Below are 25,155 nucleotides of genomic sequence, written 5' to 3' on the forward strand. Positions count from 1 at the left end.
CCCAGCAAGAGTTGGGTACCAAAATGTGCTTAGGTTGATAATGTAGGTACTTGGTGGTGAGATGAAAGCTTCGGGGTGGTTGAGCAAGTAAATTAAAAATATTCACTCAATCTATCAATCAATTCTTATCATAATCTCATATATGGTTGACCCGATGATAAATCAATGACCATATCGTTTACTTCATCTCTACCATTGGTAACAAGTACCTAAAGACCTTATAGGATAGCCACTTTGTGTTTAGTGCTCAATGGCTCACAAATAAGCATATTTGTGAAAGAATTGGAAGTGACTAATTAGTTTTATTTAATCATTATCATATTTGCCATGTGATGCTTTTAATGGCTCTCTAGTAGAGCAATGCATTTGTTCAGATGCAGGCATACAAGAAGTACTAGAGCTAAAACAAAGAATCACAAGCAGCGCTTCAATTGTTTCTGTCCTGCGCCTACTAGCCATGTCCGGTATGTCCAGGGTAGAAAGGAAAAGTGTTTATGTTCTTCACATGCCGGACGTGTCTGGTATGTCTACCGGACGTGTCTGGTATGGCAGGAACCAGAGCACTAATTGGGATGCAATTGAGGTTTGATCCATATGATTTCATATATCCTTAATTTGCTCAGAAGCTTGTGATCTATCAAACCTAAGTGGGTTGTGAGTATGTCTCAACGAAATTTAAATATGGCAAATTACTTTGTGTGGGTCAAAATAGAAAATTGACTCCCAAATTCTTAAAAGAATAAAGTGCTTGTTGAAAGTCATTCAAATTACTTGTGGTACTTATTTAGGGGGAGCTCAGTTTCTATTTTGCACCATTGTGGACTAACAAATTTATCTAGCATTACTTATAGTCCTTTAGATGAAAATTGATTTCATATATGGTATGATTATTTGACAAGTGAGGTCAACATGATGTTATCATGCCATGTATTATCTCAGTGGTGATATTGTGGGCTCAAGGCAAAGGTATGTATTTACATACATGCATTGTAAGTGCATCTAAGGCCCTTTATATGCTAGTGTGTGCATTAGTGTGATATAGGATAGATGTTTTTCAAAATCCCTAACTAGCATGTGTAGGTGGTGTGGTTTTTGAAAATCATGTGGTTTTTGGGTCTTTGTGACCTAGTCATGTCGTGATTATTGCTACCCTTGGTTGATTATCTGCCTAATCACATGTGACATGGTTCTCTCAAGTCCATAAAAATCCCTATGTCTGTCTAAAATCTCTCTCAAGTTTTTGAAAATCATAAATTTGCCAAATATTCAAAAAAGAGATAATCAATTCTTGGCTAATTCATGTCCCCTAAGTGAGAATCCTAAGCCTATTTCAATTGATGCAAATATTATGCCTAGGAAGGTTTGTTATTGTACCTTATTGGTTAGTATTGCAAAAATTCCGCTATTCATACTAAGGTTATGCCTAAGTATGTTGCGTCTAACATGAGAGGACCCAAACTAGTTTGGGTACCATCGAAAAGTGGATGATCGTTTGTAGGTACCATGGCATTGGAGACTTGATTCAATGAAATTATTATTGTTCATCTTATGTTGAGTCAAGTATTAAAACCTAGTGCAATTCTATCCCAATGCCAAGTCAAAATTGAGTGAAGTCCATATGCTATCAACATACAAGTGTCATATTCAAGTTGTGGGAATTTATTGATATATTTGAAGGCCTGCAAATAAGTGGAGTTGAAGCTTGCAAAGATGATCATAAGCTATCAAGGTATATCTCTTGTTGATCAAAGTTTATTTGGGTGCATATGAGTTAATTGAATTGGATATATATATGCATATGTTGCTTGCTATGAGATGTTTGAATGGATTAAATGCTTAAGTAATCAAGTTTGAAGTTGGTTTGATTGGATATGTTCATAAGATTTCTTCTAGTAAGTGGTTTGAATGGACATATGTCTTGTGAGAGTATTCAAACAAGTTGATTTCAAGTTTAGTTCAATTTGGAGAAAAATAGCTCAATTATTGAAATCTGTCCAATATTGAAAATCTGAGCTAGCAGTGATCATTCACATGTTTGAGCAACCAAATCTATTTATATTGGCTTGAAATTTGGTCTGCATGCTCTACACTTATGGTATTAGTTGCTGTGCAAATTTCATGAGATTTGGATAAGTGATACTTCGGATTTGGAGTAGATCTTGTCAGCTATAGTGCAGCAGTTTTCAGCATGTAGCAGTATGGAAAGATATGAAATCTGGTAGCAATATAGAAGTCAAAAGAAGCTAAAATTTTTACAGCTACTAGAAGGCTTAGTGTGTTACATCTTCACCAAATGTTGTGGTTTTTGGATATGTACTTTGGGAGATATGATTTATTCTTTGAAGAGTACAGAATCTGCTAGGAAAGTGACAATTATTGGATTGATCAAAAGTCACTTAGATTCAAAGGTCCTCAAATTAGAATCATATCTATAAGTGATTGAGGTACCTATGTTTTGGTTTTGGTTTAAGATAGAAGCATGACAAATGATGAGTACAAGACAATTTGTTTGAAGAGTGTATCTGGTACACATTTGGTACTCAAGCTAGAGATCAAGACCAAGACCAAGATCAAGATGAAGATGAAGTTTAAGTTCTAGTGATAATTGGAGATCTTTTGATAGAAATAAGAGGACTTAAACAAGTAGAAAGAAAAGGACTTAAAGAAGGATTCAAAGTTATTCATCAATTTAAGTCCAACAATATGGATCAATCAAACAAAATCTTTCAAGTGGATCAAGTGGTTTTCTTTTAAGTTATTTCAAGTGAGTATCAAGGATGGTTCTTTGGAGAGAGGTCACTTCGCCCTAGGCTTGGATGGCTAAAATTGAAGTGGTAATCTAAAGGGACATTTGAGGTACTTGGTTGAAGAAAATCAAGAGATTGGTCTAGAAAGCAAGCAACACCCAAAAGAGAATAAGTCATGAAATTTCAAGTGGTATCATGAAATTTCAAGTGGTATTACAAGTGGTGCATCTTTTAGTACTCTCAAGCAAGCAATGATCAAAGAAGAAGCAAGCCAACCACAACAAGGAGAGTGCACTTGATCATTAGTGATTCTCAATTCATATGGGTGAAGAATAGGAATTCAAAGAATTGGTATCTATTGGTCTTCACTAAGCTTATAATTGGACTTCATGGTGCTATTGGAGAAATGAATTGAAATCTATATGACTATCTTCCTCTCCAATATAGCAAAGGTATCATTGTATTATGCATGATCATTTTTCATCCCTTACTAATATGCGGTTAGTGCATATAGTACATGCTTATAGGATCGTGCATTACAAATGAAAATTTTTAGACTCATAGAATACCACTATTGCTTGAATGATTATATAATCTAGTGGTTAGTGTATGAGTTTGTTCATGAGCTAGTAAACCAATGTACTTGATCTATTTTGAATTGCAAACAAGTGACAAGTACAGCCTCTTTAAGATGACAAAGGGGGAGAGTTTAATACAAAGGGAGAGATTAGTACAAAGTTTGAACCTTAAGCACCCTTTGTGCTTTGTGTGATAGCTTGTAGCCCCTTTGTCCTTAGTATGTCATTGTTGGACCTTTGTGGTGATAGATGACAAAGGGGGAGAGAGACTGATTAAAGCTTCAGGATAGTTTCATTTGCTTATCTTTGTACCTGAAGATATATACAGCAGGCTGTCGTTTCTTATTTTTGAGCTTCATTGATGTATCTTGGATTTGAGATAGATTGTATCATGTGAGAGATGAGACTCACTTATGCTTTATCTATGTATCTCTTGAGACATGATCTTTTTTATATATCGGTGGTTTCTGGACTTGAGAAAATGTGTAATGAGTGCTATGTGTGAATTACATGTGTTATATTTATTTTCATAAGGACTATGCATGCTAGAATGAAAATATTTGATGTGATGCCTTTATATTTATTCTTGTGTGATATATCTTGTCATATGCATCATGGTTTAACTTTGTCACACACACATGCACCCCATGGATGCAATGATTTAGGGGGAGTCTCCTATATGTTTTAGTATGTGCAATTGACATTTGAGGTCATTTTGTGAATTCTAATCATAAGCACATATTAAGGGGGAGCCTCTCATAAATCATTGAACCCAAAAGTTTAAATGTTTATATCATTTTGTAAGCTTTAATTAAGTTGTCATCAATCACCAAAAAAGGGGAGATTGAAAGTGCATCTAGCCCTTTAGTGGGTTTTGGATGATTGAATGACAATATGATTAAAGAACTAACCCGTTTGCTAAGTGTGGACAGGTAATAGGTTATCTCACAGGTACTTAATGAAAGCCAAAATGATGTGTTGTTGTATAAACAATCTAGTTCAAGCACAAGACAACAATGCAAATGGAATTCATGCAAATGCTTGTTTATTGTGGGATTTCCATGTACTATGTGAAAGCAAGCTCGTGAGTATTAGTTAATGAGACATGAGGGATTGCATATGGAATGGTCTCATATTTGAAGCTTGCTAAATTGAAATGAAAAAGATAACAATACATATGAATGGATGATTCAACACAAGATGTGACTTAATGGCTTGAGATGGTGAAGATAGCAAGGAAAGGCTTCGAGGTACTAAGCAAGGGTGAAGGGCAAGCGACGGCTTGGCGGCCGAAGAACCTAGCTAGGGTGAAGAAGAAAGTACTTGCATTTAGTTGAGGTACTAATCAAGCTAAGTTGGTCATATTAATGTGAAGGATCAAATCTATATTGGACAAGTTGATTAAAGTGACTTGATGCATTTGGAGTTATTCATATTTGATGAATGGAATCAAGTCACGTGCTCAAGATGGCTAAGCTCAAGTGACTAGATCAATATTGACATGTTGGCACCCTCACTTGATGAAGATTGAAAGACACGGCATCAATTTTAAAGAAGATCAACTCAAAAGGTTTAATTTCGTTTTTCTTTTGATCTTGAGTTAATAGGTATGCCGTATTATTAAGAGGGATGCAAGTTTAGGTGGTCTGAGGAAGATAGAGTGCTCAAGCATAATAATCAAATCAAAAGAGAGACACTCTAGCACTTCACGAGCACAAAGAATAATTTTCTGTGACTGTCGGTGTTAGAAGTCCCGACGTAAGCCAGAACTCCCGACAGTCGGAAGTCATGACTCTTGCCGGAAGTGCTGACTCCCAGTCACAACCTGCGCGGTGACTGTGGATGTCGGAAGTCCCGACATGAGTCGAAATTCCCGACAGTCGGAAGTCCCGACCCAAGCCGGGAGTCCCGGCATCGATGGTTCTACTGACCTGCTGACTGTGCACGTCGGAAGTCCCGACGTTCATCGGAAGTTCCGACCGTCGGAAGTCTCGACGTTCGTCGGAAGTTCCGACGTTGGCTGTCTCGGGTGGACTTTGACCTCGCATGAACAGTGTTTTCTTCATACATCGGAAGTCCCGAGATCTGCGTCGGAACTCCCGACATAGATCTGAACGGTTAGATTTTGCCTTGGAGTATATATACCCATCTCCTCCATTCTAACCGTTGCCCACTCACTTCATTGCAACGAACACTCGGCCAAAACAGCCCCCAAGCATTCTAGGCTCCCCTCTCTTCACTCCTTTTCTTCCAACTTTGATTCCCAAAGGGTTTGAGTGATTGGATAGTGGATTGAGTGAGAAAAACACTTTGAGCAAGCTTGAGCACTTGATTTCTTCATCAAGCCGGTTTGATTTGCATTTGTTACTCTTGGGGATTTTCCCCTAGCCGGCTAGACGTCGCCCAAGAGCTTCCATCTTGTGGAAGAGCCTTGGGAAGTTTGTATTACCTTTGTTTTCTAGTGAAGAAACTCAAGTGACCTTTGTGGTATCCTGAGGCAAGGAGGTGGAAGAGACTCCGACCAAAGTGGTCACCTCAACAACGAGGACGTAGGAGCTCCTTTGTGGGGCTGCCGAACCTCGGGATAAATTCTTGTCTCCCGCGTGCTTGTTGTTGTTGTGATTTGCTCGAATTTACATGTATTTGGTTATCTTCCTCTCTCTCTCTAGCTATTTCTTAGGGTTTGGGCCTCGATCTACGGAGTGGTGGCTTATCAACGTCAAGAGAGTGACCCAACACCTTACCTTACCACTAGGAAGTGGGTTTGTAAGTTATCGGCATCACAAAGTTCATTTTAGCACTTGTAGTTCATTTCCTGTAGGGGTCGGAAGTGCTGACAGTTTGCGTTGGAAGTTCTGACCCAAACTGTCAGGACTTCTGACACGTTGGAAGTTCTGACCCAAACGTCGGGACTTCTGACACGTCGGAAGTTCTGACTCAAACTGTCGGGACTTCCGACATTAACTGACTAGTGCATTTTGATTCAACTCTTTGGTTGCCGTTGTTTGGCTCCCTAGGTTTATCTAGTATCTTTTATATACTTTGTGGCTAACTTGTGAGGGGTTGTATTACTTTGATTTGGAGTTTTCATTTTGGAAACTCCTATTACTAATCGTTTTCGTTTTTAAAGGTGTTGATTTTTTAGAAATGCCTATTCACCTCCCTCTAGGCGACATCCTAGATCCTTTCACTCTCGCTAAACTCCTTCTAGGTGATCTGTCCAACATTGTTGGGACATCCATACTGGTAAGACTCCCACCAGTCTTGTGCTGTGCTCTGGAGTTGGCCGGATGCAACAAGCACCCTCTCATGGTAGCAACCATCACAGAGATAATCAATGCTTCCAAATGAATAGCCAGAACGTATGAAACTTCATCTTGCAACTTTTTCAACTTGGCTACCCCCTTAAGAAAAGATCAACTAGGGGACATCAAAAGGGTAGCTTGCACCTTCTTCTAGTATCAAGACGTTCTGACATCCTAATGACACTCTCGTGTAGGGGCAAGAACAAGAAATCTAAAATTCCTCGTGAGCAGAAAAACAACAGCACAGTAAAATAGTTGTAACTCTCATTCTGTTAATCCAATAAAGTTGTCGCTTATATCATTGGAAATATTATCAAATCCTACACAACTTCCTTATAGAACACTTTTTCAAATTCTACAGTTCAGGTAGTCGAAAACAGTACACAACAGAAACTGCTCTAGATTTTAGACAGCGCGGTTGCATCGTCTTGTGATTTTTGTAACTCTATAACCAAAACAGATATGAGGGCAGTTCTTGTTATCACAGAAAAATATCGAAGTCTATAACCAAAACAGCGCGGTTAGCTCAGAAGAGTTGGAGCCGGGCATGACGCGAGGTAGGAGACACGGCTGACGCATGGGCCCGTGGTGGCAGCGACTGCGCGCAAGGGAAGTGGAGGCACAGTGCGGCGTGGCCTGCTTGCTGGTGCGGCTTGGGCCGGAGTTGGGCCAAAGGGCGAGCGCGCTAGCCCTACGGGAACAGAGAGGAGAGGGAGAGGCCAAGCGGTGCGGGCCAAAGGTGAGGTGGGCTGCTGCTCGGCACTGGCCGCGCAAGAGATCGGAAAAAGAGGTGGCCCGCGCGGGATAGAGAGGGAGAGGAGAGAGTTTTTTTCTATTTTGTTTTCAAAATCAAATTCAATTATGAACCAAATGCAAATCGAAATATAGTTTCAAACATACTTTTCAATGCAAATAGAAATGATCAATTTTGGTAGACTTTCAAAATAAATTTTATAACTTTTTAAATTCTTTTATTTCAAAGCCATTTTCAAACTCATTCCCAAAACCAATTTAAACCATTTTAAATTTTAATCAAAACCACTCAACCAAATAAATAAAATGCACCGGCATTTATGCACATCCATGTTACTATTCCTTATGATAAATTTTAATAAAAAAATTATATTTCCCCTATATTTCATGAGCACAAAAATTTCAAATTAAATCTTTTTAGATCTATTTTCAAAAATTCAAATTTTAGAGTGTTACACTTTTTCTCAGTGTTTTAAAGGTGGCTAGGCATCGAGGCGAGTGCTTGGTACGTCTGGACGCCTAGGCGACAAGGCGCCACTGTTTCCTGAGGCGAGCTGGGTACGCCTGGACGCCTAGGCGAGGCCTTTAAAACCATGCTTTTTCTATATACATATACAGTAATAGCTCTAGTGATTTTCATTCGCATGCTATGAATGAATGAATTAGTCAAGCACGGACTTCGAAAATGCTATGAATGGATCATCAGCCCATCAAACATGCATCATAGCATGACTAGCCAAAAGGGCAAAACAGAATTACCCCTATGAAGCACAGAAGAATTCTACCTGCCATGGTAACCGGTAGAGCAAGCAATTCAGCAGTTCAGCTACAAGGTTGCATTAAGAAGTCATTTTCAGTTCTTTGTTGTGGGCTGTCTTGTTCATCAGTTCAAGTATGTTTTAGGTTTACTAAAAAGAATAGGAAAATCATTATGGGCTTCATCTTCCATAGATTTAGTCTGGAGATGGATTCAGCAGAGGTAAGCAAGCAAGCAAGAAAACAATAATTAAACAAAACTGGACCACATCACCAATAATGAAGCACACAGGTAGCGTGTGGACGGCGGAATAATTTTGGACGCCAAAAAGCCTCCACTTTAAATCACAATCATCACCCAACTCAGCCACAAAACTAGTGGCCAGATACATGCTACAATTTTCTAAAAGCAAACTCCCACAGGGCTCTTGTCTACTATCGTAGAGCTTCCTTGGGCAGTTGGACCATCTATCTGCAGTTTGGCTCTGGCAAACATATTACCTCGCATGCCTAAAGAATATATATTATGAATATGAATTTAAGATTGACTTTGCCATATATTATTGCCACCAGCAGGCTTAAACTCCAAGCGACAAGCTCTGCAAAGGGGCAATTGTATGCATTGTTCGCTTTCTGCCGAAGCCAGCCCAGACTGATCTCATTTTTCAATTGGGAAGGTCCTGACAAAACAAGGGTAAAAAAGAGGAGGATTAAATACTGCAAACACAAGGTTTACTTTTTTTTAATGTAACACAAGAAGGTTTACCAAACACGCAAAAGCAGCAGAGCAGCATAACACAATCAACCAAATTTTGCATATGAGGAATAAATAAATGTTTAGGAGGCAAGACAGAATGAACAACAGAGGATTTAGGTCCCCTGAATGGTTGTTAATGTTGTCTCTAGAAGTGTAATTTGTTGATTCCATAAAACCTCTTCTTTAACATATGAATTATCTACAATTATATAATGTCACTGTCGCATACCATAAAAAGGGGTCCCCTAAGCAAAAACCGAAAAAATCGCTTAGACATTGTAAATATGGAAAAAGTCTACATCACCCCCCACCTTTCATACTTGATCTACTTCACCCCTCAACTATGAAACCGTCTGTTTTACCCCCTGAACTTTCCAAAACCGTCTATTTTACCCCCTGGACAGTTTTCTAACAGCGGGTTTGCTACAGTAACAACAGATTTGCTACAGTAACGGTGGTTTGCTGCGGTTCCCTGTTGTTTTGAATTTCTTTTTTTTATTTATTTTCGGTGAATCTTTGAAAAATCACAGTAAATCATAGAAAAATCATAAAATAAAAAATCTAATTTTATTGGACTCTACATGAGTAGATCTACACAGTGAATATATAATACGGTATACTTTAGTACAAATTTTTTTTATAGCTTTAGATTAATTGGAAAATCCAATTTTGTCTGTAATTAATTAGAATTTATCTGTAACTAAGTTATACATAGTCCAATGAGTACGAAATTTTTACTATAGTTCAAGCATACAATAATTAGCGTGCCATAAAAATTTTACCATAATTGGACCATAGAAGCTACAGCTATGAATTATTCCAATTAATTAAAGATAAAATTAGATTTTCCAATTAATCTAAGGCTACAGTAAAAAAATTTATACTAAAACATACCGTATTATATATTCACTATGTAGATCTACTCATGTGGAGTCCAACAAAATTAGATTTTTTATTTTATGATTTTTCTATGATTTACTGTGATTTTTCAAAGATTCACCGAAAATAAATAAACAGAAAGGAATTCAAACCATCGGATACTGTAGCAAACCACTGTTACTGTAGCAAGTCCGTTGTTACTGTAGCAGACCGCTGTCAGAAAACCACCCAGGGGTAAAATAGACGGTTTTGGAAAGTTCAGGGGGTAAAACAGACGGTTTCATAGTTAGGGGGGTGAAGTAGACCAAGTATGAAAGGTGGGGGTGATGTAGACTTTTTCCTTGTAAATATCGAAGCCAAGAGACAACCACCGGCGAACCCCCACCTTATCCGAGGCCCGGCTGGACCACCCGACCCACCTCGAACAATATCCGGACTCACCCGAAGCGGGCTCGGCCCAAAATGAAACCACGAGGCCTCGGACGAGGTACCGATTCTCCGCCTCGCCCAAGGTACCGATTCTCCTCCTCGCCCGAGGCCCCGCGCCCACAAGGCCTCGGACGAGGTACCGATTCTCTGACTCGCCCGAGGCCCCGCGCCACAAGGCCTCAAACGAGGTACCGGTTCTCCAAGGCCTCAGACGAGGTACCGATTCTCCGATTCGCCCAAGGCCCCGCGTCACGAGGCCTCGGACGAGCACTCAGTTACCGACTCGCTCGAGGCCAGCTCGGCATCAACCCCGTCACCTCAAAAGGCGCACCCGCCGTCATCGGTCGATGGGAAGGGAATATCTCCCACCCGATTCCTTTCAGACTAAGGAACTGGGCACCGAGCCCATTACGGTCCAGGGGTTCGAAGGCTGGGCCCCCGAGGGTATCGACAGCCGCCCCAGGACGAACAGAGTAGGGGATGACTATGGGCGAGCCCGTACATGGCCGATGCCCAAGCAAGCAATTGCTTGGGATGCCCTAAGTCGTGTCCAAGATCGGTAGGGAGGTCTCTGAATGGGATCTCACCGTAAAGAGGCACCGAGCCCCTAGGGCCAATCGAACGGCCCTAGAACCCACTAGAGAAGCCCTCTGGTACTTTTAGAGTGCGTCTCTGGACCGCTAGCCAGCCCCTATCGAATGGGGCATGGGTCTCCACTCGGACTTACCCGGTAACAGCTCACCAGAGGTGTCACCAGAGGGCCGCACAAAAAAAATAGGGAAACTCCTGATCGTCCTCTTGCTCCGAGCAGAGGCTCGGGGGCTCTTCCTGCAACCAAGCCGAGGCCCAGCGACCCGAACTCGCACTCGGAGGCTCGGCAAACGTGATAAACACCCCTCCTTCCGAACGAAAAGGATGTGCGAGGGCCGCACAAAAAAGACAGGGAAACTCCTGATCGCCCTCTTGCTCCGAGCAGAGGCTCGGGGGCTCTTCCTGCCACCAAGCCGAGGCCCAGCGACCCGAACTCGCACTCGGGGGCTTGGTAAACGCAATAAAACCCCTCACTCAACATGAGAAAAGCCCCTGGAAGAATAAATCCACTCCTCCAGGGCCTCGGGGGCTACACCCGACGGGTGCGCTCGTGTGCACCCACCGAAGCCTCAAGTACGAAACACCATCCCGCCAGGAGCTGCCGCGAGCCAAGTCTTGTCAAAACCTTAGGGAGAGCGCTCACACTCTCCTCGAGGCTCGGGGGCTACTGTCGGGTACCATAAAAAGGGGTCCCCTAAGCAAGAACCGAAAAAATCGCTTAGACCTTGTAAATATCGAAGTCAAGAGACAACCACCGGCAAACCCCCACCTTATCCGAGGCCCGGCTGGACCACCCGGCCCACCTCGAACAATATTCGGGCTCACCCGAAGCGGGCTCGGCCCAAAATGAAACCACGAGGCCTCGGACGAGGTACCGATTCTCCGCCTCGCCCGAGGCCCCGCGCCACAAGGCCTCGGACGAGGTACCGGTTCTCTGACTCGCCCGAGGCCCCGCGCCACAAGGCCTCGGACGAGGTACCGGTTCTCCGCCTCGCCTGAGGCCCCACGCCACAAGGCCTCGGACGAGGTACTGGCTCTCCGCCTCGCCCGAGGCCCCACGCCACAAGGCCTCGGACGAGGTACCGATTCTCCGCCTCGCCCGAGGCCCCGCGCCACAAGGCCTCGGACGAGGTACCGATTCTCCGATTCGCCCGAGGCCCCGCGTCATAAGGCCTCGGACGAGCACTCAGTTACCGACTCGCTCGAGGCCGGCTCGGCATCAACCCCGTCACCACCGCCTTAACCGACTTCTCTGACAGGACGTCACGTCCAACCACTCCCGCGACGTCAGCCAAATGGCGGCACGATACAGCGGAGTGGCCGATGAGATGGGAGTCACATCGACGCTATGCCGTCCGGGACAGGACAGGGCAAGGGTTACCGGCCGCTGTGCTCGGCACTGTGCCCACGGCTAACACCCATGATGCACTGTGCTGCCTAACCCCTGCTCCAAGGACAGCGTGGCGTGGAAAGTCAAGTCCGGGTCCCTGTAGCCTCGGAATCAGCGTACAAGACCAACTGCTCCCTCTAAGCCTCGGCTATCCGCTTCTAGGCTCCTGTAGCCTCGGGACTCGCGCCCGCCGAGCCCCCCCACAGTGGTTCAGCCTCTACACCGACTGGGCCTCGGCTCTCCACGTTGTCAGCACTCTAGGACCGGCACGTCGTCCATAGTACGCGCCATGCCCTGCGTCAAGCCGCAGGAGCTCCCACGTCGCACAGGATCAGGCGTGACCGGTGCGTCGCTCCAGTGCACCGAGGACAAGGCCGCTCCACCGACCATGCTGCCACAGTAACGAGCTACAGGGCTCGGACATACCGCCTCTGCTCACAAAACGCAACGTAACAAATCCATGTACCGCCCCTGTGCCTCACTTCAACTATAAAAGGGAGTGACCAGGGCCGCTTCTAAGGAGGGGACACACGTGCAAGCAACGCACAACACTCTGTAACACACACGTTCTCTCACTGCAAGAGATCAACATCTCAAGCAACCCACGCCACTCTACGCAGAGACCTGGGACTAGCTCCCTCTCTTGCTCAGCTTGTAAGCCCCTACTACAAGCACCTCGGTGCAAGGAATACAAGATCACTCTCTCAGACTGGACGTAGGGCACCTATTGCCTGAACCAGTATAAACCTTGTGTCTCTTTGCATCACCATCCGGGATTAGGGGCACGCAGTACACTTTCACTAGTCGGTTGAGGACCCGTCGGACCCAAAACACCGACAGCCACAATGATAGCATGACTGTTTCAGGACAACTTGCCATCAGTGCAAACCTGGACAGTAAAAACACGATTTCTTATGAACCTTGTCAACACAATTCCCGACCAAAAAATCTCTAATGATACTAGTACGAAAGCCTACCGTATCTAAATTATGATTTGGTTATCTCAACATAGCAGATCCCAAGCTCTGGTAAAGGAGGAGGGTTGTGATAGGCGTGGCGAACCAACGTTAAATCTAGCCATTCTAATGGAGATGAAACCCGAAAGAAAACCGTTGGGACGTAACCCTCTTAGCGACGCGCCATATCAGAACCACCCCTTGGTGACGCGTCGTGTCGCGATCTGGGCATGGTGTCAAGTAAGCAAGGATCGGGTCGTCGCTTCCTTAGTGGTGTGTTACATCGGCGCCCGGGTGTAGTGAAAAATGAGCAAGGGCCTTCACATCTGAGTCGACCGGGTGCGAAGGGTAAAGAAGCTAGTCGAACCAACTAGGAGCCGTTTAGGTAGTTGGAATGTAGGGTCGCTTACAGGTAAGTTAAGAGAATTAGTTGATACCGCGACTAGGAGGCGTGTAAATATATTATGCGTTCAAGATACTAAATGGAAGGGTCAGAAAACGAAGGAGGTGGACAATACAGGTTTCAAGCTTTGGTACACTAGGACAGACGCGAATAGAAATGGAGTATGAGTTTTGATTGATAAGTGCCTCAAGAATGGTGTGGTGAGAGTGAGAAGGCAAGGAGATAGGATTATCTTAGTCAAACTTGTCGTTGATGATATGGTCTTGAACGTAATTAGTGTGTATGCCCCCCAAGTAGGCCTCGACGAGAGTGCTAAGAGACAGTTCTGAGAAGACTTAGATGGCCTGATTAGAGCTGTACCTAACAGTGATAAGCTTTTTATTGGAGATCTTAATAGCCATGTAGGTACTACAAGCACAGGTTTTGAGGCAGTTCATGAAGATTTTGGGTATGGTAGTAGGAATCAGGAGGGGGAGGAAGTTCTGGACTTCGCGGTAGCTTTTGACCTGATGATAGCCAACACTTTTTTTAGAAAGAGAGAATCTCATCTAGTGACCTTCAGTAGCGGACAACACTCTAGCCAGATTGACTTTGTCCTTGCAAGAATAAAGAACAAACAAGCATGCTTGGATTGCAAGGTGATACCAGGAGAGTGTGTTGTTTCTCAACATAAGCTTTTGGTGGCAGACTTTCATTTTCAGGTGCGTGCCCGTAGGAATAAACAAGCTAAGATTGAAAGAACAAAATGATGAAAACTGAAAGGGGAGACGTCAGAGGTATTCAGAGAAAGGGTTATCAAAGAGGGCTCTTGGAAGGAAGAAGAGGACATAAACAATATGTGGGAGAAGATGGCAACCAACATTCGGAAGGTGGCCTCAGAGGTGTGTGGAGTAACTAAAGGATGTGAAGGCGAGGCTAAAGATACTTGGTGGTGGAACAAGAAAGTCCAAAGGGCTATTAAGGAAAAGAAAAAATGCTATAGACGCTTGTACCAGGAGTGTGGACAACATAGAAAAGTACAAGGTGGCAAAGAAGACTGCAGAGCGAGCTATAAGTGTGGCAAAGGGTAGAGCGTACGAGGATCTTTACCAACATTTGAGTACGAAGAAAAGAGAGAAGGACATTTATAGGATGGCTAAGGTTCGTGAGAGAAAGACAAGAGACTTCAACCAAATTAAGTGCATTAAGGATAAAAGAAAGCATCTCTTGGTAAAGGAGGATGAGATCCGACATCGATGGCAAAAGCATTTTGACAAATTGTTCAATGGTGAGAATACGGACACAACCTTTCAGTTGGATGACTCTTTTGATGACACCAATAGGCGTTTTGTGCGGAGAATCCAAGAATCTGAGGTCAGAGAGGCGTTGAAAAGGATGAAAGGAGGTAAGGCGATGGGACCGGATGATATCCAAATCGAGGTGTGGAGATGCCTCGGGGACATAGCTATAGTATGGCTAACCAACCTATTCAACCATATTTTTCGATCAAACAAGATGTCTGACGAGTGGAGGAGAAGTATATTGATACTGATCTACAGGAATAAAGGGGATATTCAAAGTTGTACTAATTACCGGGGAATTAAGTTGATGAGCCATACTATGAAGCTATGGGAGAGAGTTATTGAGCATCGCTTGAGAGCAATAACGCGGGTCTCTATGAACCAATTTGGTTTCATGGAAGGTCAACCATGGAAGCCATTTTCTTAATAAGACAAGTTATGGAGCGGTATAGGGAGAAGAAAAATGACCTACACATGGTTTTTATTGACTTGAAGAAGGCTTATGATAAAATACCAAGGAATGTTATGTGATGGGCTTTGGACAAACATAAAATACCAACGAAGTACGTCGGGCTCATTAAAGACATGTACAACAATGTTATGACTAGTGTTCGAACAAGTGATGAAGACACGGATGACTTTCCGATTAGGATAGGACTACATCAAGGGTCAGCTTTGAGCCTTTATCTGTTTGCCTTAGTGATAGATGAGGTCACAAGGGACATACAAGGGGACATCCGTTGGTGTATGCTTTTCGCGGACGATGTCATGCTAGTTGATGAAAGCCGGACATGAGTGAATCAGAAACTGAAGTTCTGGCGGGAGACTTTGGAGTCTAAAGGTTTTAGACTCAGTAGAACTAAAATTGAGTATATGAGATGTGACTTCGGCACTACTACTCGGGAGGAGGAAGATATTAGTTTGGAAGGTCAAGTAGTGCCTAGAAAGGATACCTTTCGATATTTAGGATCAATGCTACAGAGAGACAGGGATATTGATGAAGATGTTAGCCATAGAATCAAAGCAGGGTGGATGAAGTGGCGCCAAGCATCTGGTGTTCTATGTGACAAAAGGGTACCACAGAAGTTCAAAAGTAAGTTTTATAGGACGGCGATTAGACCTGCTATATTGTATGGTGCAGAATGTTGGTCTACGAAAAGATGACATGTTCAACATATAAGTGTCGCGGAAATGCGTATGTTGCGTTGGATTTGCGGTCATACAAGAAGGGATCAAGTTCGAAACGATGATATACGTGATAGATTAGGGGTAGCACCAATTGAAGAAAAGCTTGTCCAACACCAGTTGAGATGGTTTGGACATGTCCAACGGAGACCTCCAGAGGCACCGATGCGTAGTGAAATCCTAAGCCAGGTTAGTAACACGAAGAGAGGCAGAGGAAGACCAAAGTTGACTTGGGTAGAAGCAATAAAAGAAGACTTGAAAGGATGAAATATACCTAAAGACTTAGCCTTAGATAGGAGTGCTTGGAAAACAGCTATTCACGTGTCTGAACCTTGATGGCTTCTGCTGGGTTTCAACTCTAGCCTACCCTTTAGAGATCTCAGACCAAAATAAACAAAAGCGTTATTTTTCAAAATTATAGTGACCGGTCCATACCATACCAAGGAAATGCACTGTGTCCAATTATAGCCACAAAAACGTAATAGGAAAAAGCAATTCATGAAAATCTCTAACTAAAAGCATGCTAAATCATTACAAAGATACCAAGAACATAAAGCTAAGTCGTATGTTTAAGCTGATTTCTAGCGAGCGTAAGAAACTGATTTTCAGTTCTAATGCAGGTTCAACAAAATTTTGCTTGTAGAAGCAGTATAAGTAATTTGCATTCTGAAAATTGATTCAAGATACAAGAGAACAAAGGGTCGTGTGTTCAAGCTGATTTCTAGCGAGCGTAAGAAACTGATTTTCAGTTCTAATGCAGGTTCAACAAAATTTTGCTGGTAGAAGCAGTATAAGTAATTTGGATTCTGAAAATTGATTCAAGATACAAGAGAACAAAGGTGAGCAGTTAAAATAACCAAGTCAAACGGCATTATTCTTACCTGAAGTCATAAGAAAGACATCATGTCACAAAATGATTACACTAACATCTGTGCTTTATTGTTCATCTTCGATATCCCGTTACAAAACGCTTGATGTCTGCAAAGTCTAAAACTGCTTTGACATTGTGAAAAGAAGAACTCCACTTTGTGCTTATCAAATCAACAAGGAACTCCGACTGTTTATCGCCATTTGTCTATCAAATAGATGCACAAAGGTATTTGAATGTCACATCCCTCTGGAACAATAATTTCAGTATAAATTTGCAAAACAACAAAAACAAACTGTACGAAACGAGTCCAGGCTATGTCGGATAACTGGGTTACGGTAATCGTTAAGGTATAAAACAACACTTTACATGTTTCATAGGATGATATACTTCCATAGGAGTTTCAGGCCTTGTAACAAATTCAGATGTTGCTTTACTAAATGATCAACTGATGAAGGGTGATACAAATTGAATTTCAAATTCAGCTAGACAGGAGAACATCTTGATAATAAAATTTGAGTTTCCTATAAGAGAACCATGCTAAACTCATCCTGTCACATTGGCAGCTAGTGTAACAGGCTTTGAGAAATGGTGAGAAAGATATTACCTCAAAAACAAAGAAACCCCCAGGTTTGAGAACTGAGAATAACCCTTCACAGAGGTGGAGCAGATGCTCAAGGCCATCCTTGCCACCGTCAAGCGCCAACTTTGGTTCATGCCAACCAACCTCAGGTTGCAGACCAGGTAGGTCATCGGTTGGTATGTATGGAGGGTTACTAATCACACCCATCAGTTTTCCTTTCAAATCTTCCAGAGGTTCAAACCATGAGCCATGCCTTATTTCAACTTTATCCTAATTCCAACACAGAAAAACTGTATTAATCACGACTTTCAATGTACTACAGCACGGCGTAATAAATTGAACTGTGCAGAAAAATAGCAAATCCAAGCTCGTTGATTCTCATCGTTTTACTTCATAGACTATTATTGACTCTAACTAGGGTGTGTAGCTCCCAAACTATTAAGGTTGATGTAGGGTAGGCTATCAGAAAATGAAAGATATAGCATGGGGTGAAACACAAATGTGTCGTTTTAATTCTACATACCAGTTTAACACAACAAATGAACACACGATACTATCAGAAATTCACGTTTATGCTCGCATCCACCTTTGAGGTGGATGTGCATCGGGCATGCTTTCAGCATCGATTTGAGCAGCTGAGCATCTTTGAGCATCCAACTTAAAGGCTAAAAGGAACATCTTTGAGCACGCTTTCATCAATGAAAGCCACACCAAAAGCCGAACGAGGCTACTATAGTTGTATCATAATACACTGTCCCAGCTTGAAATTTCCCTAACTTTTATCCAAATTGACAACTCAAAACCATTTTTTTTTAGAATAAAGAAACTTTATATTACTTCAGTTCTGAACATGAGTCCTGCTGAATACATTGAGATAAAAAGTTAGGGATATCATGCAACCACATACATTCAGAATTTGAAAGCAAAGCAAACTTGGCTGTATAATGCGCAGCCATGTTTGCTTCCCTTCTTACATGAGCCAAAACGAAATGTGTGCATTGTTGACTAAGATTTTGGATTTGATTTAGCACTGGAATAATAGCACACCTATTAATAGTTCTAGAGTTCCATAGCGCCACTAATTCTTGGCAGTCCGTTTCAACAACCACCTTTGACAGTCCGAGATCCTTTATCATTAGCATTGCATCACGATAAGCATAAGCTTCAGCAGTAAGTGCATCAGTAATCGTCAACCCATGTTGTTTACATTTGGCTGCTACGACCTGACCTTGTGCATTACGTAAAACCACTCCCAAGGCACCATTTTTTTTCAATCAGTTCGTTCTACATTTTGCAGCAAAACACCTATGCTAACTATCCACATTTCAGCCATAACCAGCAAAACAGCACTGAGCACTCTATCTAGAGGAACACATGCTGACATGGCTCGGTACACTTGCTGTCACTGACGAGACGAGACGATAAAGTGATAACCATAAGAACGTTAAATTAGTTCTGTGTACTCCCAGTTACTCACTTAATCTGATCAATGAAAAATAAGGGAGAACTCAATAGAAACGCAAGCTCACCTGCACCCCGTACCTCCGGACGTTGAGCCTGGCGACGCCGATGGCCACCTCGCTGACATCCGTGGCGAACACCTTTCCTCCGGCACCGAGCTCCCTCGCCACAGCCACGGCGATGGCGCCACTCCCGGTGCCGAGGTCGGCCCACCACCCGTCGGCGAAGCCCTCGACGGCGCGCACCATGTCGACGACGGCCTCCGTCTCGGGGCGTGGGATGAGGACGCCCTCCGCGACGGCGACCACCAGGTCCCGCCAGTGCTCGTTCCCGACCACGTACTGGAACGGCGTGCGCTCCCGGACGTGGCGCACCCACAGGGCCTCGAGGTCCTCGAGCGGCGCGCGGAGGAGCGCTGGGCCGTCATCGGAGGCGGCGGCGCTGGCGTCGGCGAGGAGCCAGCGGAGGTGGCGGTGGAGGTGCGGCGCGGAGGGCGGGACGAGCGCGGACGCGCGGCGGCGGAACGCGGCGAGGGCGGCGGGCGGGACCCGGTGGGACGCTGGGCGGAGGAAGAGCGGGGTGGGGTCCGCGTCCGGCGCTGGGGTGGGGTCGGCAAGGGGAGTCGGCGGCGTGAGTGGGGAGGCAGAGGCGGAGGAGAGGGGTGTGGGGAGGAGGAGGCGGTGGAGGTGGGGCGTGGGAGGCTTCGAACGGAGGAAGGCGGCGGAGGAGGAGGACAGGGGGCGGGAGGAGAGGGCGAGCATGGCCATGGCTGAAGTGGCCGTCGGGTTGGGTTGCGGGTGAGGACGGGGACGGGGACGGATGGAGATGGGCTTGTCGGGCACAAGCGCAAGCCATTCGGCCCATTAATGTTATCATCGGGCCGGTCCAAGCGGGTGGCGCGTAGACGACGAGAGAGGTCCACTCAAAAGACGACGAGAGAGGCCCGAGACGCCGCAGGCAACTTCAATGAAGCACGCCGCCGCTGCTTCTGCCTTCTGCCCTCGGAGGCTCTGATGCTGCGTGCGGCCAGGCAGGGTCGCTGACGGATCCGGGAAAGCATACGTCGACGATGCAGAACAGGTCGGTGCAGGACATCGGAGCAGCGGCGGCGCAGCGATGCAGAGACGACCACAGGTCGGTGCAGGAGGTAGCAGCAGACATGATCTGCACGCGGTGTAGCCTGCAGATGCCGCTGCCGCTGTGCGGCCGATCGCCGTCGCCATTGATCAGTGTACTAGCAAACCGGCGTTGACTTGACAGTTGACAGGCCTGAGATCCGTCCACTTCATCGGATCGGAGCTGTTGGTGCAGTAAGGCTAGCTCGAGTATTATGATCACTACTTCCTGCTCGTGCTAGCTCGAGTACTCGCATTGCAGGTTGCAGCATGCATGCACATTTATTTTTCACACACACATATCACAGATAAATAACAGTAGTACTAAGTTTGTTTAGTCTCACACACAAACAGCAGTGTCATTGTCTCCAACTCTCGATCCACGGTACACAGATACTTTTAGAACATAGCAAGGAACAGCAAACATCTCAATGTCTCGAGTCGTTGTGGCACACAGGTGCAACGGAAAAGCAACTAATAATACGTAGTAGGATAAAGGCGCCATCCGGCAGTGGCGTTGACGAGGGCTTGGACAGATGCCAGAGCGAGGCTCTGAACCTCAGGAGCAGAGCATCAGATGAAGGTCCAGTTGACGAGCATGAGCGCCAGGCACTGCGGGGCGCCGTCATCGCCCACCACCTTCCACGCCACCGCCTGCTCGTACGATGCCTGCCGCCCCATGCTCGACCTGCACACGCCACCAGGAAGGTATGCCAGGCCCTGCTCACAAAGGTAGGAGACGCAGATCAGCCTAGGTTCAGACTAGCAATGCCGTCGTCAACTTGGCCATGGGTGGTACGAGCATAGTACTAGTACCTGCTGCATGATCTTGGGGAGCTGCGCGAACAGGGCCTTCTGGCCGTCGTCGTCAAGGACCGCCTCCAGTGGCAGGTCCTGGATGTTCACCACCGTAGTCTCCAGGATGTCGAAGCCGGCGCTGTTGGCAAACTTGAGCGTGAAAGCCGGCTGCAAGCAGGTGGCAATGCCCCGGTTTCAGGTTATGGCATAAGCTATTATTATCGGGAAGAGTGGCGATGGAATCAATAAGCGTACAGCATGAGACACACAGCATCGACTGACCTTCAGAGAGCAGCAGAGTATTGCGTCGCTGTGCTTCCAGAAAGGCATCAGGGGAGAGTCCGCGCCTTCGGTGACCGACCAGCGGATCTCCGTTCCAGTGTGCACCCTGGAATTTCAAAAAATCATCAGGAACTCCATACAACTTGATAGCACGCAATTCCAGGGTAATTCTATGGACCAGGGTAATGCTGGATGAAGAGAGGATTAACAATTCCAGGGTAATGCTGGATGAAGAGAGGATTAACAATTCCAGGGTAATGCTGGATGAGTAGAGTTCTACCTATAGCTCCTGCCAATCCATGTAGCTAGTGCAAGTGCCTCGGGAGAGCCCGGTGGATGCTTCAGTTGGATATGCGAGCCAAGGCGAGATGGAGCAATCGCCATGGCCACCCTCTGCACAGACGCCATCACACCCCTGACATACTGCCTGGACATTGCTGCCACGCTTTCACGAAGGTGATTCTCGAACGAGAACTGGAAGGCGATGGTCAGGACCGATCTCATGGTGCACGTGCCTGAACCATCGCTTAAAGCACGCAGACCACCTGATCCAACCTCCAGTGCAGAAGCAAGGTCGAGTGTACGTGTGGCAGATGGCACATCCTGCAATTCGAGTGCATAATGTATATATATTGTATTAAACAGTGTGGCAAGGACAAGATGTGACACCAGGAGTGACAATCTAGATCCAACATACTCACCGTCTTAGCGTCAAGCGGTATCACACGGAAGCCTGAGGGTAGCAAAGGTGCATCGTCAGCAAAAGATTCATCAATAGGAGCAAAGACAAGCTGTGCACATGCACCAGGTGCATTCTCATCAACGCCACTGCACAACTGCAATAGCAGATAATGTCACACAATCATAAGGTTGTGAGAAAAGCATGAACCAAGAAGCAAGAAACAAATTGGAAAGCATCACACCTGCAGAAGAAACATATCCCGAGACATAAGAACATCCTCATGGCTAAAGCCATGTCCTTCAAGCCTAATAACCTCCAAGCACTGAAATTAAAAGAGTAAGTTAGATGGAGCTCATATTGGACATTAACAAGACAGACGAAACGAACCATAATCAATAGATTACCTCTTCATGCTCCAAGGTGCGTGCAAGGGGTAGTATAACCTGATTGCCCATAAACCCACCAGCCCTTAAACCAGGAACAGCATAAGAGTTGGCCCTCAAAGAGGCAGCAGAATAAGCATCAACACCAGGATCAGCCCATTCAGAGCGATGCTCCCTCAAAAATCGCACAAGTATAGCAGGTGGCACATTCTACAATATCAAAAGAAGTACATTGGGGTAAGGTTAATTATACCACAAAAACAATTTTATGCAAGGAAAACTACCATAAAGATTTTTCATTTAGTATTGTAACAACTAACAAGCAACTAAATGGACTATAAGGTTACGCAGCATGGAACAAAATTGAGTGGAATGTACAAACCTGCAGTAGCATTGATGCTTTTGCGCACATGATGCCACCCCCCATAGCAGAAAAGAATGGGGAAGGGCTGACTTGAGATCCAATAAGTTTGTTTGGAGATGAGTTGATTGTAATTGTAATATCCTCAGCACCATCACTGCTCAACAAAGGAGACCAGCCATCGTCTGGAAAGCCACTCACAGCATCATTGAAGCCTCTGCAAATTAGAGTTTAGATTTCAGACCAGTGGTAGCCAAGAATGGAATGCTATTACAAGACACTCTTGCAGATGCTTGGAAGGTCAAAAGGCTATTCCATCTTTTACACACCTGCTGAGCCTTTGACTGAAAGTTCTGAGAACAGCCGGCTGTCGACCAACACAATACGGCATTTCACCACTTGATTCATGTGCAATTTGCCTAATGTGTCGCAATGCCTATACAGAAACCAGTAGTGTCACTGGTGCATCAGTAAAATTACAGATTCAGGAGTACCACCAAAGCCCAACAGCTGCTTAGCAACAATGAAATTGAACAGTGACACATACCGCAGCAGTCATCTTCTGTGCCAGTACTTTAGGACATTCATAGAGTGGTCGAAGAACCTCGGGCACACTAGAAGCCTGTATTAGAACACAAGATAATTTAGGCACATATCTGCTAAAAATTCAAAAATGAGTAGATGCATATCTTAATAAACTAGCCAAGTGCACATTCATTACTATGAAAGACCCACTGCTACTTACATTCAGATCAACATGATCCACAATGTAAATCATGGAACCTCCCCCATCACAAGGTCGAATCAGATAACCACTAGGAAGCACCTCAGCTCTGATAAAATTTGGAGTGTTAGGTCCAGAAGGACCTCCAGTGGACTGAGTCAATGACCTTTCGCAGATCTACAGAAGACAGAGACACATTGTTACCAGTACTGCATTAGGCAGCAAATATAATGATCATGCAAAAGAAGTGGCAGCCAAGCATCAATTAACACATTGGTATTACTAAGGTCAAAAGACAAAATTTTACATCAGCTTTCACACTACAGTGAAAAAGGCAGGTAAAAATTGACAGCAGGGAAGTTCAACAAAAAAAATTACGCTTGGTTGGAACATGATAATGAGACCAACAGTATGCATTAAGTAAATCAGGTAATTAAGGCATACCACAAGACTGCCATCATCAAGACCACTAGTGTATCGGAGCATCCAAAAGTCGCGCGGTTCCGCCAGAGTTGTCAGGGCATAAGTCTACAGATTAAAACAGAAATTATCACTATCAATAAAAGCATAGTTACTAGTACTAGTACATAATCAAGCACGTAAAAAAGACTGAACCTTATGTCCAGACATACCTGCATATAGATCAGCTCGATCGTTCCACCGTTACCCGTAGGGATAACATGGAGGATATCAACATGCCGACAATCGCGATACCACGATGCGCGATCCTTAAGGATCTCAGCAACCTAAATGGAAATTAATTAGATGTGTCACGCTGCAGAAGCTAAAAGAAAACGCAAGACCAATATAAGAATCAACATACCTTTGTGGGCTCAAGGCTCACAAGGCCACAAGCTCGTGCTGCTACGCCACTGCAGTTGTGCGAAACAGCGATGATTCCAACGGAATCCGGACCAGGCTGTGATCAGAATCACATTTGAAAGGGTCAGAGATATCAACATCAGGTGCATCACAATATTACAGTGTATATAAGTACACTATCTACAAAAACAAGTACATTACCTTCATCCCAACCATTTGCACCCAGTTGACAGCAGTTCCAGTCGCCTTGGACATGAACTCTGCCAATGTCTCCTCAGCAATAGCGAGTAGACTGGACAAAAGGAAAATTAGCATTAGAGCAAGCATAGAGTTTGAACATGAATGTAATCAGGTTTCAGACTTACCCTGCTGGGTTGTTCGCATCCCTTTGAGGAGGATGCAGAACTGCCGGGTTTTGCTGTTGGTTGTGCTGACCACTTGTCACCACAGACTCACAGCTTGTGTCGGTGGTGGCTACAGAAGGCTGCAAATTTACAAGCAAATGTTAAAGCAAGCAATATAAGATAATGCATAAGCAGGGAAAAAAACAACTATTATAGGCATGCAAACAATACTGTAACAGACTGAGCTCAAAATGCAGCAAGCCATGCATCAAGAAACCTAACCATTTTTAGTTCAAGCCCATGTACAGTAGAAAAGAGAAAAGGAGCTCACACTGTGGAGTCGATTCTTCATATACCCGTTGTCAAAGACGAGACGGGACACCTGCTTCTGCAGCCGGTCATTCTCCTCCATCAACAGCTTATTCATCGCACTCAGCTTCCGGTTCACGGTTTGTAGACGAGAGGACTCCTTGCGCTGCTTCTCCCGGCATCTACCAAAGACAATAGAAACACGATTTAGTGGCAGGCACACCTGAAAAGGCAAACAACTAACAAACAGTGGCTTCCAATACACGGGATTCCCTTGTAGTTCTTGATTGGCATAAACCAAGAATGAACATAAAGAAGGCATTTCAGTAATTTTCTCTTATGGCACGAGCGGGTCATTATACAGGAATGTATGGAAAAGGTGAAGCAAAAGAGACAAAATGGATACTATTTGAG

At 44.6% G+C, this 25,155-nt stretch overlaps 2 protein-coding genes across 5 annotated transcripts; both read right to left on the minus strand.

Annotated features, from left to right (window-relative positions):
- Window positions 1-8,304: 8,304 nt before the first annotated feature.
- LOC136509067 (uncharacterized) lies at window positions 8,305-19,688 on the minus strand. Of its 4 annotated transcripts, XM_066503870.1 has the most exons (4): window positions 18,990-19,688; window positions 17,485-17,730; window positions 16,891-17,084; window positions 8,310-8,819 (listed from the first exon to the last, which is right to left on the minus strand). In XM_066503870.1, exons 1-3 carry the CDS (start codon window positions 19,686-19,688, stop codon window positions 16,953-16,955), a joined length of 1,077 nt encoding a protein of 358 aa, XP_066359967.1. In that variant the 3' UTR covers window positions 8,310-8,819; window positions 16,891-16,952. The 4 variants fall into 4 exon arrangements, with proteins under 4 accessions (XP_066359969.1, XP_066359967.1, XP_066359968.1 ...); XM_066503872.1 differs by lacking the exon at window positions 16,891-17,084 and having other exon boundaries at window positions 8,305-8,819; window positions 18,990-19,682; XM_066503871.1 differs by lacking the exon at window positions 8,310-8,819 and having other exon boundaries at window positions 16,990-17,126; window positions 18,990-19,682.
- Window positions 19,689-20,365: 677 nt separating this feature from the next.
- On the minus strand, window positions 20,366-24,919 carry LOC136506569 (homeobox-leucine zipper protein HOX33-like). The gene is made up of 17 exons (XM_066501480.1): window positions 24,764-24,919; window positions 24,454-24,572; window positions 24,290-24,380; window positions 24,090-24,185; window positions 23,899-24,012; window positions 23,711-23,794; window positions 23,288-23,443; window positions 23,090-23,164; window positions 22,872-22,978; window positions 22,564-22,759; window positions 22,203-22,391; window positions 22,040-22,120; window positions 21,818-21,952; window positions 21,397-21,719; window positions 21,117-21,222; window positions 20,853-21,002; window positions 20,366-20,756 (listed from the first exon to the last, which is right to left on the minus strand). The coding sequence occupies exons 1-17, from the start codon at window positions 24,857-24,859 to the stop codon at window positions 20,610-20,612; spliced, it is 2,265 nt and encodes a 754-aa protein (XP_066357577.1). The 5' UTR covers window positions 24,860-24,919; the 3' UTR covers window positions 20,366-20,609.
- Window positions 24,920-25,155: the final 236 nt, after the last annotated feature.

This window comes from Miscanthus floridulus, chromosome 15 (assembly GCF_019320115.1).
Source record: "Miscanthus floridulus cultivar M001 chromosome 15, ASM1932011v1, whole genome shotgun sequence".
NCBI classification, from domain to species: Eukaryota; Viridiplantae; Streptophyta; class Magnoliopsida; order Poales; family Poaceae; genus Miscanthus; species Miscanthus floridulus.

Bases quoted from the DNA above. Each gene is read 5' to 3' on its own strand.
- LOC136509067 (XM_066503870.1), bottom strand. From the start codon at position 19,688: ATGGCCATGCTCGCCCTCTCCTCCCGCCCCCTGTCCTCCTCCTCCGCC. The intron at 17,731-18,989 runs GTGAGCTTGCGT...TGTTGGAATTAG, and splicing joins TCCGGAGGTACGGGGTGCAG to GATAAAGTTGAAATAAGGCA. The intron at 17,085-17,484 runs GTAATATCTTTC...TCTATTTGATAG, and splicing joins GGGGTTTCTTTGTTTTTGAG to ACAAATGGCGATAAACAGTC.
- LOC136506569 (XM_066501480.1), bottom strand. From the start codon at position 24,859: ATGAATAAGCTGTTGATGGAGGAGAATGACCGGCTGCAGAAGCAGGTG. The intron at 24,013-24,089 runs GTATGTTGATTC...ATTTCCATTTAG, and splicing joins TGAGCCTTGAGCCCACAAAG to GTTGCTGAGATCCTTAAGGA. The intron at 21,223-21,396 runs GTAGAACTCTAC...TTGAAATTCCAG, and splicing joins TGGATTGGCAGGAGCTATAG to GGTGCACACTGGAACGGAGA.